Source organism: Rhinopithecus bieti, unplaced genomic scaffold (genome assembly GCF_001698545.2).
Source record: "Rhinopithecus bieti isolate Rb0 unplaced genomic scaffold, ASM169854v2 scaffold_2314, whole genome shotgun sequence".
Classification (NCBI taxonomy): domain Eukaryota; kingdom Metazoa; phylum Chordata; class Mammalia; order Primates; family Cercopithecidae; genus Rhinopithecus; species Rhinopithecus bieti.
Genome location: NW_016803781.1, coordinates 2,171,028 through 2,185,420, shown reverse-complemented (window position 1 = coordinate 2,185,420; position 14,393 = coordinate 2,171,028). Strand labels below are relative to the sequence as shown.

Genomic DNA, 14,393 nt, shown 5'->3' with positions numbered 1-14,393 from the left:
TACGCCATTCTCCTGCCTCAGCCTCCCGAGTAGCTGGGACTACAGGCGCCGCCACCTCGCCCGGCTAGTTTTTTGTATTATTTTTAGTAGAGACGGAGTTTCACCGTGTTAGTCAGGATGGTCTCGATCTCCTGACCTTGTGATCCGCCCATCTCGGCCTCCCAAAGTGCTGGGATTACAGGCTTGAGCCACCGCGCCCGGCCAAATCCAGATTTTATCAAGGACTCTCCTCCTTCCTCCATGAAGCCTGTTTCCTCTGGGCAACACTATTGAGGTCTTGCTTCCCAATGGATGGCCCAACTCCTTGGCTTTTTTGTCCAGCCCTAGGTTGGCAGTGCCTTCCTGCTGTTGCTAATTTCTCCTGGCTTCTCAATTTTTCCATCACCTGGGTCACAAATTTTCTGTATTAAATTCCCTTGGCTGAATGACCTAGAGTGGTTTCTGTTTTCCCAAAGCATTCTGTAAAATCCTTCCAGCTACAACAAAACAAGTAATAGGTTCTTAGACGTCATTTTCTGAAAAATGAAGTCATCCTCACTAACCACCAGCAGCCCTCGTATTTTCCGTGTCTTTAGTTAGAAAGAAGGAAATAGGAACCTGTGGACCAAGTACGTGCTACTGATTTAGGTAGATGAGGTGTACACAATTTTACATTATTTCATTTGTTCCTTGTAACACCTTGTGTCAAGGAATAATATCGTACTGCCATTTTAACAGATGAGGAACTGAAGGTGAGAAAGGATTAGTAACTCTTCGGTTTTCGCGTAGCTGCTTCAGGGTTCATCTTGTTCCAAAGCCAGTTCTGTTCCTGCTATTTGTGATGTCGTTAGCAGTTTGCATCTCTCCCTCTCCCCACCCACCAGGGTCTTCCTGGAAGTGTGATTAGTTTCAGCTTCACTCGGATCCACAGAATACTCACCAATCTTTAAGGAGAAATAAACTTGCGAACCAACTAACTAATATAAATATCTTCTTTGAGGATATGAAAACCATTTCTAGGAGGATTGGGGTCATTTAAAAATGTGGCAGAGGCTGAGTGTGGTGGCTCATGCCTATAATCCCAATGCTTTGGGAGGCCAAGGAGGGAGGACACTTGACACCAGGAGCTTGAGACCAACCTGGGGAACATAGCAGAACCCTGTTTCTGCAAATACTACTACTTCTACTACTACTACTACTACTACTACTACTACTACTACTACTACTAATAATAATAATAAAATATCTGGGCATGGTGGTGCATGCCTGTAGTCCCAGCTACTCAGGAGACTGAGGTTGGGAGGATCACTTGAGCCCAGGAGTTCAAGGTTACAGTGAGCTATGACTGCACCACTGCACTCTCCAGTCTGGGCGAGAGAGTAAGACCCCCCCATCTCTTAAAAAAAAAAAAAAAAAAAAAAAAGGTGTAGCAGAATTGAAAGTTCTGATCGATGCTGGCAGATGAAGCACAGGACAGCACTGGAATGACACACTTGGCTTGGTGAGTTGAGAGAATGGATTCTAGTCTGTGATTGCTTGGGTCTCTGCTGTGATTGATCAGACATGCCTGCCATGTATGAAGAAAAGGACAGGAGGTATTGTTGGGTATTTGCTGACCCTTTAGAAATTATGAAGGCCCCAACTTTAATCTGTCACTTTCTAGCTGTATGAATTTGGTGCCTTTGATGGGTTTCTCAGTGTCTATTATCACATCATAAAAATAGAATAATACTGGGGTGGGTGGATCACTTGAGGCCATGAGTTAGAGACAAGTCTGGCCAACATGGTGAAATCCTGTCTCTACTAAAAATACAAAAATTAGCCAGGTGTGAATGGCAGGTGCCTGTAATCCCAGCTACTTGGGGGCTGAGGCAGGAGAATTGCTTGAATCTGGGAGGTGGCGGGTGCAGTGAGCTGAGATCATGCCACCGCACTCCAGCCTAGGTGACAGAGCAAGATTCCCTCAAAAAAAAAAAAAAAAAAAAGAATAATGTAACGAATCTTCAGGATGATTATGAGGAAAGAACCCTGTAGAGTGATGACCAACTTCTCCTTCGTCCTTATTCCTGCTGGAGACTGGGCATACATTTGGGTTTTCTTAGGGCCACTCCCACTCTTTCCTTTCCCAAAGTGGAGCTTAACACCACCTGCTGATGCTTACTCTATTACCAATGTAGCCTTTGAGCTCTTGCTGGAACACAATTCACAGGGCATTATTATTATTATTATTATTATTATTATTATTATTTTGAGATGGAGTCTTGCTCTGTCACCCAGGCTGGAGTGCAGTGGCGCAATCTCGGCTCAATGCAACCTCCGCCTCCCAGGTTCAAGCAATTCTCCTGCCTCAGCCTCCTGAGTAGCTGGGACTACAGGTGCGTGCCACCAAGCTCGGCTAAATTTTTTGTATTTTTATTGCAGCTGGGGTTTCACCATGTTGGTCAGGCTGGTTTCGAACTCCTGACCTCAAATGATCCACCCACCTCGGCCTCCCAAAGTGCTGGGATTAGAGGCATGAGCCACCCTGACCAGTCCACAGGGCTTTTATTCCCTCACTTCACAGCCTCCAGCCTCAGCCTCATTTCTCCCAGGCAAGTGACCCTCGGACAATTTGAAGGAAGCAATGGCAGTTCCTCGTAGCCTTTCTTTCTGGGAAAGATTCCCTCACCTGCAAAGACATGGGCATCATTGGATGACACAGGAGCAATTAGAAGCAAAGCTGGAAAGAGCCATGGACTGCAGTCAGGAGACCTGAGCTTAGCTCTGGATCTTTCCTTGGTTGTGTGTCCCTAGGCAAATGGGTTAACCTCTCTGAGCCTCAGCCTGCTCATCTGTAAAATGGACAAGACAAGGTGGTGAAGATTACCTCTCAGCACGGAGCAGGTGGATGAGATTGTTCACTGTAGCATCAGAGAGGAATAAAGTATCTATTTTTAACTTGCCTACTATAAACATAATTCTTATTCTTTACAGAAAATCTTGAGGAGTGCTAAAAGGAATGTAAAAATTGCCTGATATCTTACCACACAGAGATAATAGCCATTGCTACCACTTTGTTGCAATAATCTCAGCTCACTTTTTATGTTTCTATAGTACTTGACTCTGGGGGTTTCAATAAAGATTAAATGAGATAAGATATTTTGAACATTTAGCAGAGTGCCTGTGTATGCAAGAAATGTACATAAATATATTCACTTATTAATTAGTTTAACACGTATTTATTATGGTCAAGGTTTGTTAAACATTTAAGTATATGAAAATACTTGATTATTTTCATCAAGTTTCAGAATATACCCTGATCTATAGGATAAAGTACATGTTACAGGCAAAATTCAACTCCATTTGATTTTCAAGTTGAAGCCAGAAAGGATTGCTGATTGCTAATTCTAATCAGTAACCAGATTCTAATAAATACATCCTTAATATTTGTTAGGTAAGCTATGTGCCAGATGCTGGAAATATTTGGGTGTGTATCTACACATGTACATATTGTGCACACACGTTCACATATGTACATGTTTATATATATAATAGCATATGTGTGTGTAATTCTTTTCAGCACCAGGCTCTGTAACATTTTCTGCTTGGCTTTACCAAATTAGAAGAAAGCAACAAGATAGGTTTTCATCAAGTTTCAAAATTAACAAATGAGAGTCTTGTCCGTTTGCAGAGAGGAGAGGGTCCTCTGAAGATTGAGATGCTCTGGGCAGAGAAAATAAACAACAAACAGCAGTTTTAAATATTAGCCTCTAATTGAACATCACAAGAGAAGATGACTATGACTTTAATTGCAGCCATTAATTATCACATGAACTACTTCTCACATGGGCAACTCTTTGATATGCTCCAGAGGGAGTAGCCTGGGGGTTTAACAAGAAATCATAGTTCTCTCAAGTGATGCTGGGGAGGTCAGCAAGTATGCATGTTATCTACATAGTACATGTTATTGTACTGATCTCTGTGTACACGATATATATATCCTCCATATATTATGTATGTATCATGTATATTATGCATGCATTAGTTAGAATGTATAATACCTCTATCCTTCCCTAATTCACCACTAATAGTCATACAATAGCACCATTCATTTCATCCCCAAACATGTATTGAGTGCCTTCTGTGTTCCAGACACCGGTAATACAGATAGAGATTAGATCCCAGCAAGAACATAAGCTCTGTGGAAGTGAGGACTTTATCTGTATTGCCAGTGCCTAGATCAGTGCTGCACCTCATAGGTGCTCAACAAATGTTTATTAAATGCATGTATGTATGAATGAATAATATATGAATATATAATATATACCAGGAGGTATGGATGTTGTGTGTCTACAGTGTGTACACCATTATATTGTAGTTTTAGATTACCCTGGGAATGTGGTGTATATCTTAAAGGATTTCTGCTGTCTATGCATCTAACTATCTAAATCATTTTGTATCCTAATTATTCCCCACCTTCCAAATTCTCTCCATACTTCAAATCTCTAAAGAGAGCTGATAACAGAGAGGACCAAGCTCACACCCAACCTCAGAACACAACCCCATTTTCATGAAGCAGCCCTGAGCCAAGCCCAAGCGAGCGTGATTGTCAGATGCTCTCGTTGCCTCCCGCCCACTTCCTGTTGCATGAGAGGGTCACTGACTCACTTCCCCTTCTGCTTGTGCATCCCTTCCGTGTCTCCGGAGGGGTCTCTGGCTGGCGCCTTGTTTTATCTGCCCCAGGAAGACCGTTTGGGGCACTGCACTTGTTTAGCCTAATGAAATGGTCTCTGCAATCAGCAGACTCCATTTGGTTTTTGTGTTGAAGCAGGAAAGATTTGCTGATTGCTGATTACACCAACACTAAATTTCTCTAAGCTTTCTCCTCGGGGTGCACCCACTGAGTCTGATGCTTCCCTAGCAGATGGAGGAGGGGATGCAGAGGGTGGCAAGGGGGCAACGGTGGAGGGCGGAAGGTAGTGGCAGGTCCCCAAACCCTGTTCTTGGTCCGTATACTCTGGCCTAACTAATGATGGCTTTCTGGTTCTCACCAGAAAGATCTTGCTGTGTCTAAGCCAACTCACCTTCTATGAAGCCCTTGTTTTTTCATGTCTTTTCTCTGCAGGACAGTGAAAAATCTTCAGAGCCAGAGTCCTGCATTCCGATGCTTTTGTTTGCTTTGTGACTTTGGCAAATCTCCTCAGTGAACTGGGGATGACACTGTTCTTCCTGATGCTTCTTCTCCTGTGAGAATTAAAGGATAGCTATGCCACTGTTGATCAGGTTTCCACTCTGTCAAGCTCATTTACTCCTCACAAGAGCCCTGTGAGGGAGGGTCTGCTACTGGCTCCATTTCCCCAGTGAGACAACTGAGGGTCAGAGAGGTTAAGTAACTTGCTGGAAGTCACACAGCCAGTGAGCAGCAGAGTTGGGATTTGAACCCCGGCAGCTCGGCTCCAGAGCCTACTTTCACTTTTATGATATTGTGGATTTGACTCATTTTAGACTCCTATTTCTTCTGCCCACTTGCTTAGTCGCAGCCCAGGCTCACCCATCCCTGAAACACAGTGCCTCCTTCTGTCTGTCTCCTCTACCCTCCAGGAAGCTCCCTGAGGATGTGGACTGTACAGCTTGCTGCTCCTGCATGACACTGACACGGGCAAGATTCAGCTAAGCAAAACGAGGAAGGGGCGTCTGTACCCTTTTCTCGTATCTCAGCATATGTGACCTAAAGGGTTCCCACTTAAGAACCCAAGACCTGGATGCACATCTCAGCTTTGTGGTCTCCCAGCGGCATGACCTCAGACAGGTCATTTGGTTAGACATTCATTGAACCAATGCTTATAGGATTCACTGTACTTAACACATAACCCACAATGGCCCAGACGTGTGGACGTGGGATAGAATCTTAGACAGCAATACAGATTTTTCTGCCTCTGTGTCTTACAAAGACACAGGTGCCATATCTGGGAGAAAGTGGCTAATGCCCAGTGACACCATCGTCCTGGCCCATTAGAAAAGAGTGGGGCCGGCCGGGTACAGTGGCTCATGCCTGTAATCCCAGCACTTTGGAGGCTGAGGCGGGTGGATCATGAGGTCAGGAGATTGAGACCATCCTGGCTAACACGGTGAAACCCTGTCTCTACTAAAAATACAAAAAAATAAAAAATAAAAATAAGCCAGGCGTGGTGGCAAGCGCCTGTAGTCCCAGCTACTTGGGAGGCTAAGGCAGGGCCGTGAACCTGGGAGGCCAGAGCTTGCAGTGAGCCAAATTGTGCCACTGTCCTCCACCTGGGCTGGACAGAGCAAACGGACTCCCGTCTTAAAAAAAAAAACAAAAAAGAAAAAAAAAAAAAGGAAAAAGGAAAAGAGTGGAACCTGGGCAGATGCTTCCAGAAGCTGCCGGGATTTTGCACCTAGCCATTTTCTAGGTGTGTTCATGAGCTGACATGCTGATGTCCTGGGGTGAGCACCCCCTCCTTCACAGTCCCTCAGTGTCCTTTATTTCCTCTGACAACCTGGAGGCCCCAACCTCGGGTTGTCTCTCACCTTGTCAAGGCTGAGATAGGGATTTCACAGTTGGTGGCTTCAATCAACTGGGATGGACTGGCAGCCCCTTCTCATGCCACCACCGTGGCATCCTTCCCACCACCCCTTCTCCCTCTCATCAGCTCAGCCTTAGGTTTACTCAGTCTTTGCCTGCTGCCTCTCTCTCTTTAAAATCAGAAAACATTGGAAAGGCACAGACGTACAATAATGTGAACGGGCAAGCCGACCTGCAGAGAGCTGTGTGTCCCTGCAGTGGTCCTCGCTAACTTCTTTTGGGGAATGCAATCAGAGCCGCAGAAAGAGCACTGGACTTGGAGCCGCCAAATCCAGGGTTCAGATCCCAGCTCTGCGCCTTTCCTGAGTGACCTCGCTGAGTGACCTTGCTGGCTTTAATTTCCTCATCTGCAAAATAAAGAAAAATGAGGCCGGGTGTGGTGGTTTATGCCTGTAATTCCAGCACTTTGGGAGGCCAAGGTGGGTGGATCACTTGAGGTCAGGAGTTCAAGACCAGCCTGGCCAACATGGTGAAACCCCGTCTCTGCTAAAAAAAAAAAAAAAAAAAAAAAATTAGCTGGACGTGGTGGTGGGTGCCTGTAACTGTAATCCCATCTACTTGGGAGGCTGACGCAGACCCGGGTGGTGGAGGTTGCAGTGAGCTGAGATCGCGCCACTGCACTCCAGCCTGTGCAACAGAGCAAGACTCTGTCTCAAAAAAAAAAGAAAAAAAAAAGAAAGAGAGAGAAAGAGAAAAATGACTCTAGGCTAAGAGAGGGGCTGTGAGCCATTCATTTTCACTCACCTACTCAGTTCCATGGGGAGCTGGGAATTGCACTTTGACCCCACATCCTCAAATTTCTTCCTTCCCACTGTCCTCAGTTGGTATGTGTGTTCCTTTATACAGCAGTCCAAAAATAAACTGTACATAATTAGAGCCTCTTACAAGAAAAATCCCATCTATAACCCCGCTTCGCCCCATCCATAAATATTCTCAATTCTCTGTGTTATTTGCATAGATTTGGGCATGATACTGTTTGGATCTATTCCGTTTGCTTCATGTTATTTCACAGAAGCACTCTGTGCTGCCACAATTCTTATTTCTAATGTTAATGTCTGCCTAAGAGCCTCAAAGTGACACACTGTGATTTCTCTAACCATTCCCAATTGCTGGGTGATGAGGCAGATCCCAGCCTCTCCTAGTCGTTGGTAGCACCGCCGCAAACATCCTCGGGCATAGAGCTGTGTTCTGCCGCTTGATTTATTCCCCATAAGATGAATTACCAGGAGGTTAGATTCTGGTTCTCACCCAGGGTTTCAAACTCAGCACCGTGGACATTCAGGCCAGATAATTCTTTGTGGGATTGTCCTGTGCCTCATAGGATGTTGAACAGCATCTCTGGCCTCTACCCACCAGATACCAGCAGCATTTCCCCAAGTTGTGACTGCCAGAAATGTCTCCAGACATGGCCAAATGTCCTCTGGGGGGCAAACTAACCATCAGGTGACAATCATTGTATGTTAAAGGGTAGCAATGAGTAGGTTACAAATTAAAGTCAGAGATTTTCCCAAGAGTCCAGATAAAATCTGATTAGAAAGGTCCCAGAAAGTACTGATCACTAAGATGAACCCTGAGAGGGGAGTCAGAGGCACTGAGCTAGAGTTCCAGCTCCGCCATAAAGTCTTTACTTCTTAAGGCCTCAGTTCCTCATCTGTGAAATGGGAACAAGAATAGAGACTCACCCGCTGGGCCTGCGAGGCATGAGTGAGATCCTGGCTGCAAAACACTCAGCACAGCTCTAGCCACAGAAAGAGCTCCATAAATGCCCATTGTGCTTGCCTGTTCTAGAGGGAGCCCAGCTAGGTTTTTTATCTTTGCTTTTGCTGCTGTGAGGATAGCAAGGTGGGGGTGTCTAGAGGACGTACTTGAAAGAAAACCGTCTTTGTTATACTCTCCCCATGACCTCCTGCACTAGACTTATCCCTGGGGCTCAGCTTCCTAAACCAGACTCCATGACCCTTCTTGGTTTTTACATTTACTCATCCATCCGAGATGGGCTGAGTATCCACTGCGCATGGTGGTGCAGATTCAGAGCATGGCCCTGGGGTCAGATGCACTGGGAGCAGCACTCCCTGCACAGGTGAGCAAGCTCTGTGTGCCATGCCCTGGAGTATCTATTCCCTCCTCTATGAACCATGGAACACCTGGTTAAGGATCCCATAAACCTGTCCACAGAGAGAGCCTCTCGTGGAGAACCTACCACTTAATAGTGCTCAGTGAACGCTAGGCTCAGCCTGGGGCGTGTCTCTTCCCCAGTGCATGCATGGGTGGTGCATTTCTTGCCCAAGGCCAATGTATGTTTGCATCCTCTGTCCCCAGGAGAAGTATGTGGAGGAACTTGGGGCAGTGAGGCAGACCCTCCAGACAGACCTGGAGACGTCCATTCGGCGGATTGCTGACCTGCAGGCAGCCTTGGAAGAAGTGGCATCCAGCGATAGTGATACTGAGAGGTAACTTGCTGGGGGCTGGGCGGGGCTGGGCGCAGCAGGTGGACAGCATCCTGGAGCTCTTTGCCCTTTAGCCAGGCTGGGGCCACATTCACTGGGAAACCCAAAGATGTTCTAGGGCTGGAGGCATCATTGGCTTCCTTGGGTGAGGAGAGACTGTATGTTGCCCTGCTGGTGTTAACCTCTCCTTGCTGTTGCTAAAACCTCTCAGTCCAGCTCAGCAAGCCTTTGGTGAGGCAATGTGACTGGAATAAGGACTAGTGTATGGTCTTCTGCAAGTTCCATGTCCAATCTTGGCCTAATTCCCTCATCTGTAAAATGGGCATAATAATATTAGGATGAACCACATGCAGTTGCCAAGATGGGACTATTTTTGACCTACAGACTGGAAGTTTCATATATTCAATCTACTGCCTATTTCATAGGGCTGTTGTTGAGAGTTAATTGAGTTCACAGATGAACATGACAGGTATGTAAGTGCTATAGAAGTGGAAGCTATGTTTGTACAGAATAATGGACATTGTTTTACAAGGGCAATGGCCGATTCAAGGATGCAAGGTTGGGCTGGTGATTAGCGAGACCACCCAACAGTGGCAGGGCTTCTTGCCTTTCTCAGAAGATGGGCTACTTCTCACCATCTCTGCTTGAGTCTCAAGCTACTGCAGGCCACAGGTGGACTGCTCAGCTGGAAAGAGTTTGAGGTATCCCAGCTGGACCCACGGGTCCAGGCTGTCCAACTTCTGTAGTGTTCTGTTCCCAGGAGCTACCTTTGTACCCTTGGCTTATTGCTTCTCCAGGAACCACAACTGCCTGTCTTGCCACACATCCCTGCCCCCATTCTAGCCTCTGTGGCAAAGTCTGGGTAGCAGAGAAGACACTTTCCTTACATAGCTTTCCAATAAAGAATCTCCAGAGGTGGTTCCCTCCTGCGGCCTGCAAGCTGCCCCTGTACACACCTGAACAGGCCACATTAAAAGCCAGTTTTTCTTGGTCTTCCTCTCTGTGAAGGCTGTTTTTTTCTGCAGCCAGAACAGTCAATTATCAGTCTTTGGAATGCATCCCTCTCTGTTTCCATATGAGCACCCTGACTGCAGAGAAGTTCAAGGTCACACAGCAAATTAGCTTCATACACTGAGCTAGAACTCAGGTCTGCTGAACTTCCTACCCAGACCTTTGCCACTTACACCCCTTTTAAGGGGTGGAGGCAGGGGCAGCTGCTGACCTTTGGGACATGTGGGTGCAAGACAGGCAAGGGAAGCAGAGAGGGTTACAAATCAGCTCTGGTTTAGCCAGCAGGAAGAACCAGACATCTATATTGTCTATATTAGAGCTGACTATGAATAGTCAAGGAAAAAAACTGGAAGAAATACACCAACATTCTAACACTGAGGAAAGGCGTTACGGGTGACAATTTTTTTTTCTTCAAGTTTATTTATATTTTCTGAAATCTGTGCAATGAACATGCACACACATCTCTAGCTCTACTAGTACTCTCTTTGGGAGATTTTGCTCAAATAAGTTATGTACTCCATACACCTAATTTTAGAATGCGCATAACCTCCTCCCTTAATGGAATCCTGGGCTGGTCATAGCTGCTGAGGGATTTGTAACCTCAGACTCTCCAGTAAAGATGTTTGCGCTCAGCAGGAGCAAGACGGAGAGCCACTGGACTCTAAAACTCCATGTTCTTGGCCAGGCATGGTGGCCCATACCTGTAATCCCAGCACTTTGGGAGGCTGAGGCAGGAGGATCACTTGAGACCAGGAATTCAAGACCAGCCCGGGAAACATAAGGAGTCTCCATCTCTACAAAAACTCCTTTTTAAAAATTAGCCAGATATGGTGGCATCTGTAGTCCCAGCTACTCAGGAGGCTGAGGTAGGAGGATGACTTCAACCCAGGCGTTTGAGGCTGCAGTGAGCTGTGATCTGTGATTGTGCCACTGCACTCCAGCCTGGGCGACAGAGCAAGACCCTGTCTCAGAAAATAAATAAGTAAATAAAACTTCATGTTTTGCCTCTAAATAAAAGACTTCATCTTAAAAAAATTCTTTAATTTGTCCAAAAGTGGCTTCTATGCACATTCCAAATATTCCCGCCATTCCCTGCTAATTGGCACAGCTGCCAAACTGCTGGTAAAAGGGCAAATCCTGATGTTGTAGCTGCTTTCCAGCTCATGATTGCATTTAGGATCCCACCTCCACTATCCCCTCCTCCTCCTGTTTTATTAGTGTCATGGCAGAACTTACTGTAATTACAAACTCCTTTTGTCAATATTACTTGTTTGATGCTTGGGCTGGCTTCTCCATTCATAGAAACAATAGAGCTTTTGCATGAATTACAGCAGGAATGAATGGCTGTAGTTACTACCGTCTTTGGTCAATGAGCAAAATGTTTAAATTATTTTCACTTGCATAGAAAATATTGCTTTTCTAGTAAACAATAAAAATTAAGTAAACATGACAGCATTGGAAGGAGGTGGAGGATCCATGCTTGAAGGGTGGGTGACAGGCTGGAAGAAGGCGCAACAAGAAGCAAGGGACAGTGTCCATCAACAGATGAATGAATAAAGAAAATGTGGTGCCGGGCGCGGTGGCTCAAGCCTGTAATCCCAGCACTTTGGGAGGCCGAGACGGGCGGATCATGAGGTCAGGAGATCGAGACCATCCTGGCTAACACGGTGAAACCCCGTCTCTACTAAAAAATACAAAAAAACTAGCCGGGCGAGGTGGCGGGCGCCTGTAGTCCCAGCTACTCGGGAGGCTGAGGCAGGAGAATGGCGTGAACCCGGGAGGCGGAGCTTGCAGTGAGCTGAGATCCGGCCACTGCACTCCAGCCTGGGAGACAGAGCCAGACTCCGTCTCAAAAAAAAAAAAAAAAAAAAAAGAAAATGTGATGCGTATACACAATGGAGTACTATTCAGCCATAAAAAAGAATGAGATTCAGTCATTTGCGGCAATGTGAATGGAACTGGAAGTCATTATGTTAAGTGAAATAAACCAGACACAGAAAGCGAAACATTGCATGTTCTCACGTTCTTGTGGGATGTAAAAATCAAAACAATTTAAGCCATAGGAATAGACAGTAGGAGGTGGGATGGCTAATGGTACAAAAATGTAGTTAGAATGAATGAATGAGACCTGGTATTTAATAGCACAACAGGATGACTGTGGTCAATAATCATTTCATTGTCCATTAAAAAATAACTAAAGGAGTATAACTGAATTGTTTGTAACACAAAGGATAATTGCTTGAGGGGATGGATACCCCATTTTCCATGATGTGGTTATTACGTATTGCATGCCGGTATAAAAACATCTCATGTACCCCATAAATATATATACCTACTATGTACCCCAAACATTAAGAAATAAAAACATTATAAAAGGAAAAGGAAAAGAAGCAGCAAGGGACAGACATCTCACTGGGGGAATGAGGTCCTGGTGGTGAGGTCACACACAGAAGGTTGCAGACATCACTCCAGTCTTGGCATGGTGGGGAATCCCTTCTGGCTTTAAAGGAACCCTGCTGTCACCCTCATCCTAATAAGAGATGCCTTTATCTGTCTCCTCTGTTCTGATCTACCCTTTCTGAGCTCCATGCCCTGGGCACCCAGGAATCCAATCTGAATTCCTTCTGTCTCACTTTTCATGATCTTCTGTCTCTAGGAGCTTAAATCTTCCTCCCTGCTGGGCTTCTGATGTTTTTTCCTTGACTGGATCTCTAATTTCCATATAACACCTGCCTCATAACTGGAAGGGACATCACCCACTTTTCAGAGTTGCTGTGAGGTGTGAATTGACTACAGAATGCCAGGTGTAAAAAATGCATCTTGTGCCTGTACCCGAAAAAGCCCCGTGCAATGTGCAGGATTATTACAATTGGAAATCAAGGAAGAATTTGAGAGGGAATAGGCTTTGCACGTCAACGAGTTTGATTGCCAATTAAATCTAATAGTTAATTTCTGCGTGACCTTGGACAAGTTATTCAACCTCTCTGAGCCTCCGTCTCTTTGAGTCTAAGATGGGTTAATAATAAGAAGCAAGTGAAAAAGTATGACTTCCTAGCACAGTACCTTGCGCATAGTAGGGGCTCAACGAGAATCATCAATTGCATTCATTCATTCATTTGATAAATTCTTACTGAGCACCTATTGCATGCGAGATGCTGTGTTAAGTGCTTGTTTTATTACACTTGCTTCTTGTTATCGTTATTCTCTCTCTTACAGATGAAGAGAGGTTGAATAACTTGCCTGAGGTCAGGCAGAAATGAACATTTGGAACTGTGTCTAAAGCCCAGGTTGGTTGAATTGCCAAGGAATAGAGAGGGAGAAGAGCCTAGGGGTGGTCCTGCTTTTATCAAACCTGCATTCTGATGGTGGAGTGTGTGCATGTGTGTGTGTGTATGTGTGTGTATCCAAAAATAAAGGGCACAGACTGATAAATAAAACACTAGAATACAATTGGAGTTACGAGGGCAGAGAACGTGGTGCTGTGATGAACAGCAGGATAGGCAGATACGGCCTCCCAGAGAGGAAGGGGTTGGAATTAGAAGAGCGGGCCTTCTAATGAATGAGAAGTACTGGAAAGTACTTGAGTTTATACACCATGGTGCACGGAGCCCTCGAGCTCTGGGAGACACCATGAAAAGTGCGGGTACCAAGGGGTTAAGAAGAGAGACCTAGAAGGAAGGATTAGCCCCAAACCTTCCTCTCTCACTCCAGTCAGAAGATGGCTGACTGTACTGAAAGTACTACTGAATGAGAAGAAGGGGCCAGCCATGGGAAGGCCTGGAGAAAATGAGTAAGGGCAGATCAAGGCACGTTCTAGGAAGTGAAAGAAGACCAGTGTCCCCCAGGAAGGTAGATGAGGGAGCAGCAGCCCTCTCGTTCCCCGTTTCTCTTTCTCCATCCCGCCTTCCTCTTTCCCTTTCTCCTACCTTTCTTCTCCTCTGAAGATGACCCATAGAAACCCACTGATACCTTCAGTTTTTTAAAATGCCCCAGTGCCCCAGGCAGGATTGGCTACATCATTTGTAGGGTTCAGTGTGAAGTGAAAGTGTGAGGCTTGCCAGGCGTGGTGGCTCATGCCTGTAATCCCAGCACTTCGGGAGGCCAAGGTGGGTGGATCACTTGAGGTCAGGAGTTCGAGACCAGCCTGGCCAGACATGGCGAAACCCTGTCTCTACCAAAAATACAAAAATTAGCCAGGCGTGGTGGTGCACGCCTGTAGTTCCAGGGCCTCAGGAAGTGGAGGCAGGAGGATGGCTTAAACGAGGGAGGCAGAGGTTGCAGTGAGCTGAGATGGCGCCAGTATACTGCAGCCTGGGCAACAGAGTGAAACTCTGTCAAAAAGAAGGAAGGAAGGAAGGGAGGGAGGGAGGGAG

At 45.8% G+C, this 14,393-nt stretch overlaps 1 protein-coding gene across 3 annotated transcripts in view; it reads left to right on the top strand.

The window, feature by feature from the left end:
* Positions 1–14,393, top strand: part of MYO18B (myosin XVIIIB) — a 289,444-nt gene that overhangs the window by 239,492 nt on the left and 35,559 nt on the right. For all 3 annotated transcript variants that reach the window (XM_017853159.1, XM_017853151.1, XM_017853143.1), the window contains one exon: positions 8,882–9,012. In XM_017853159.1, the coding sequence (XP_017708648.1) occupies positions 8,882–9,012 (131 nt within the window). The remainder of the gene's footprint in view (positions 1–8,881; positions 9,013–14,393) is intronic.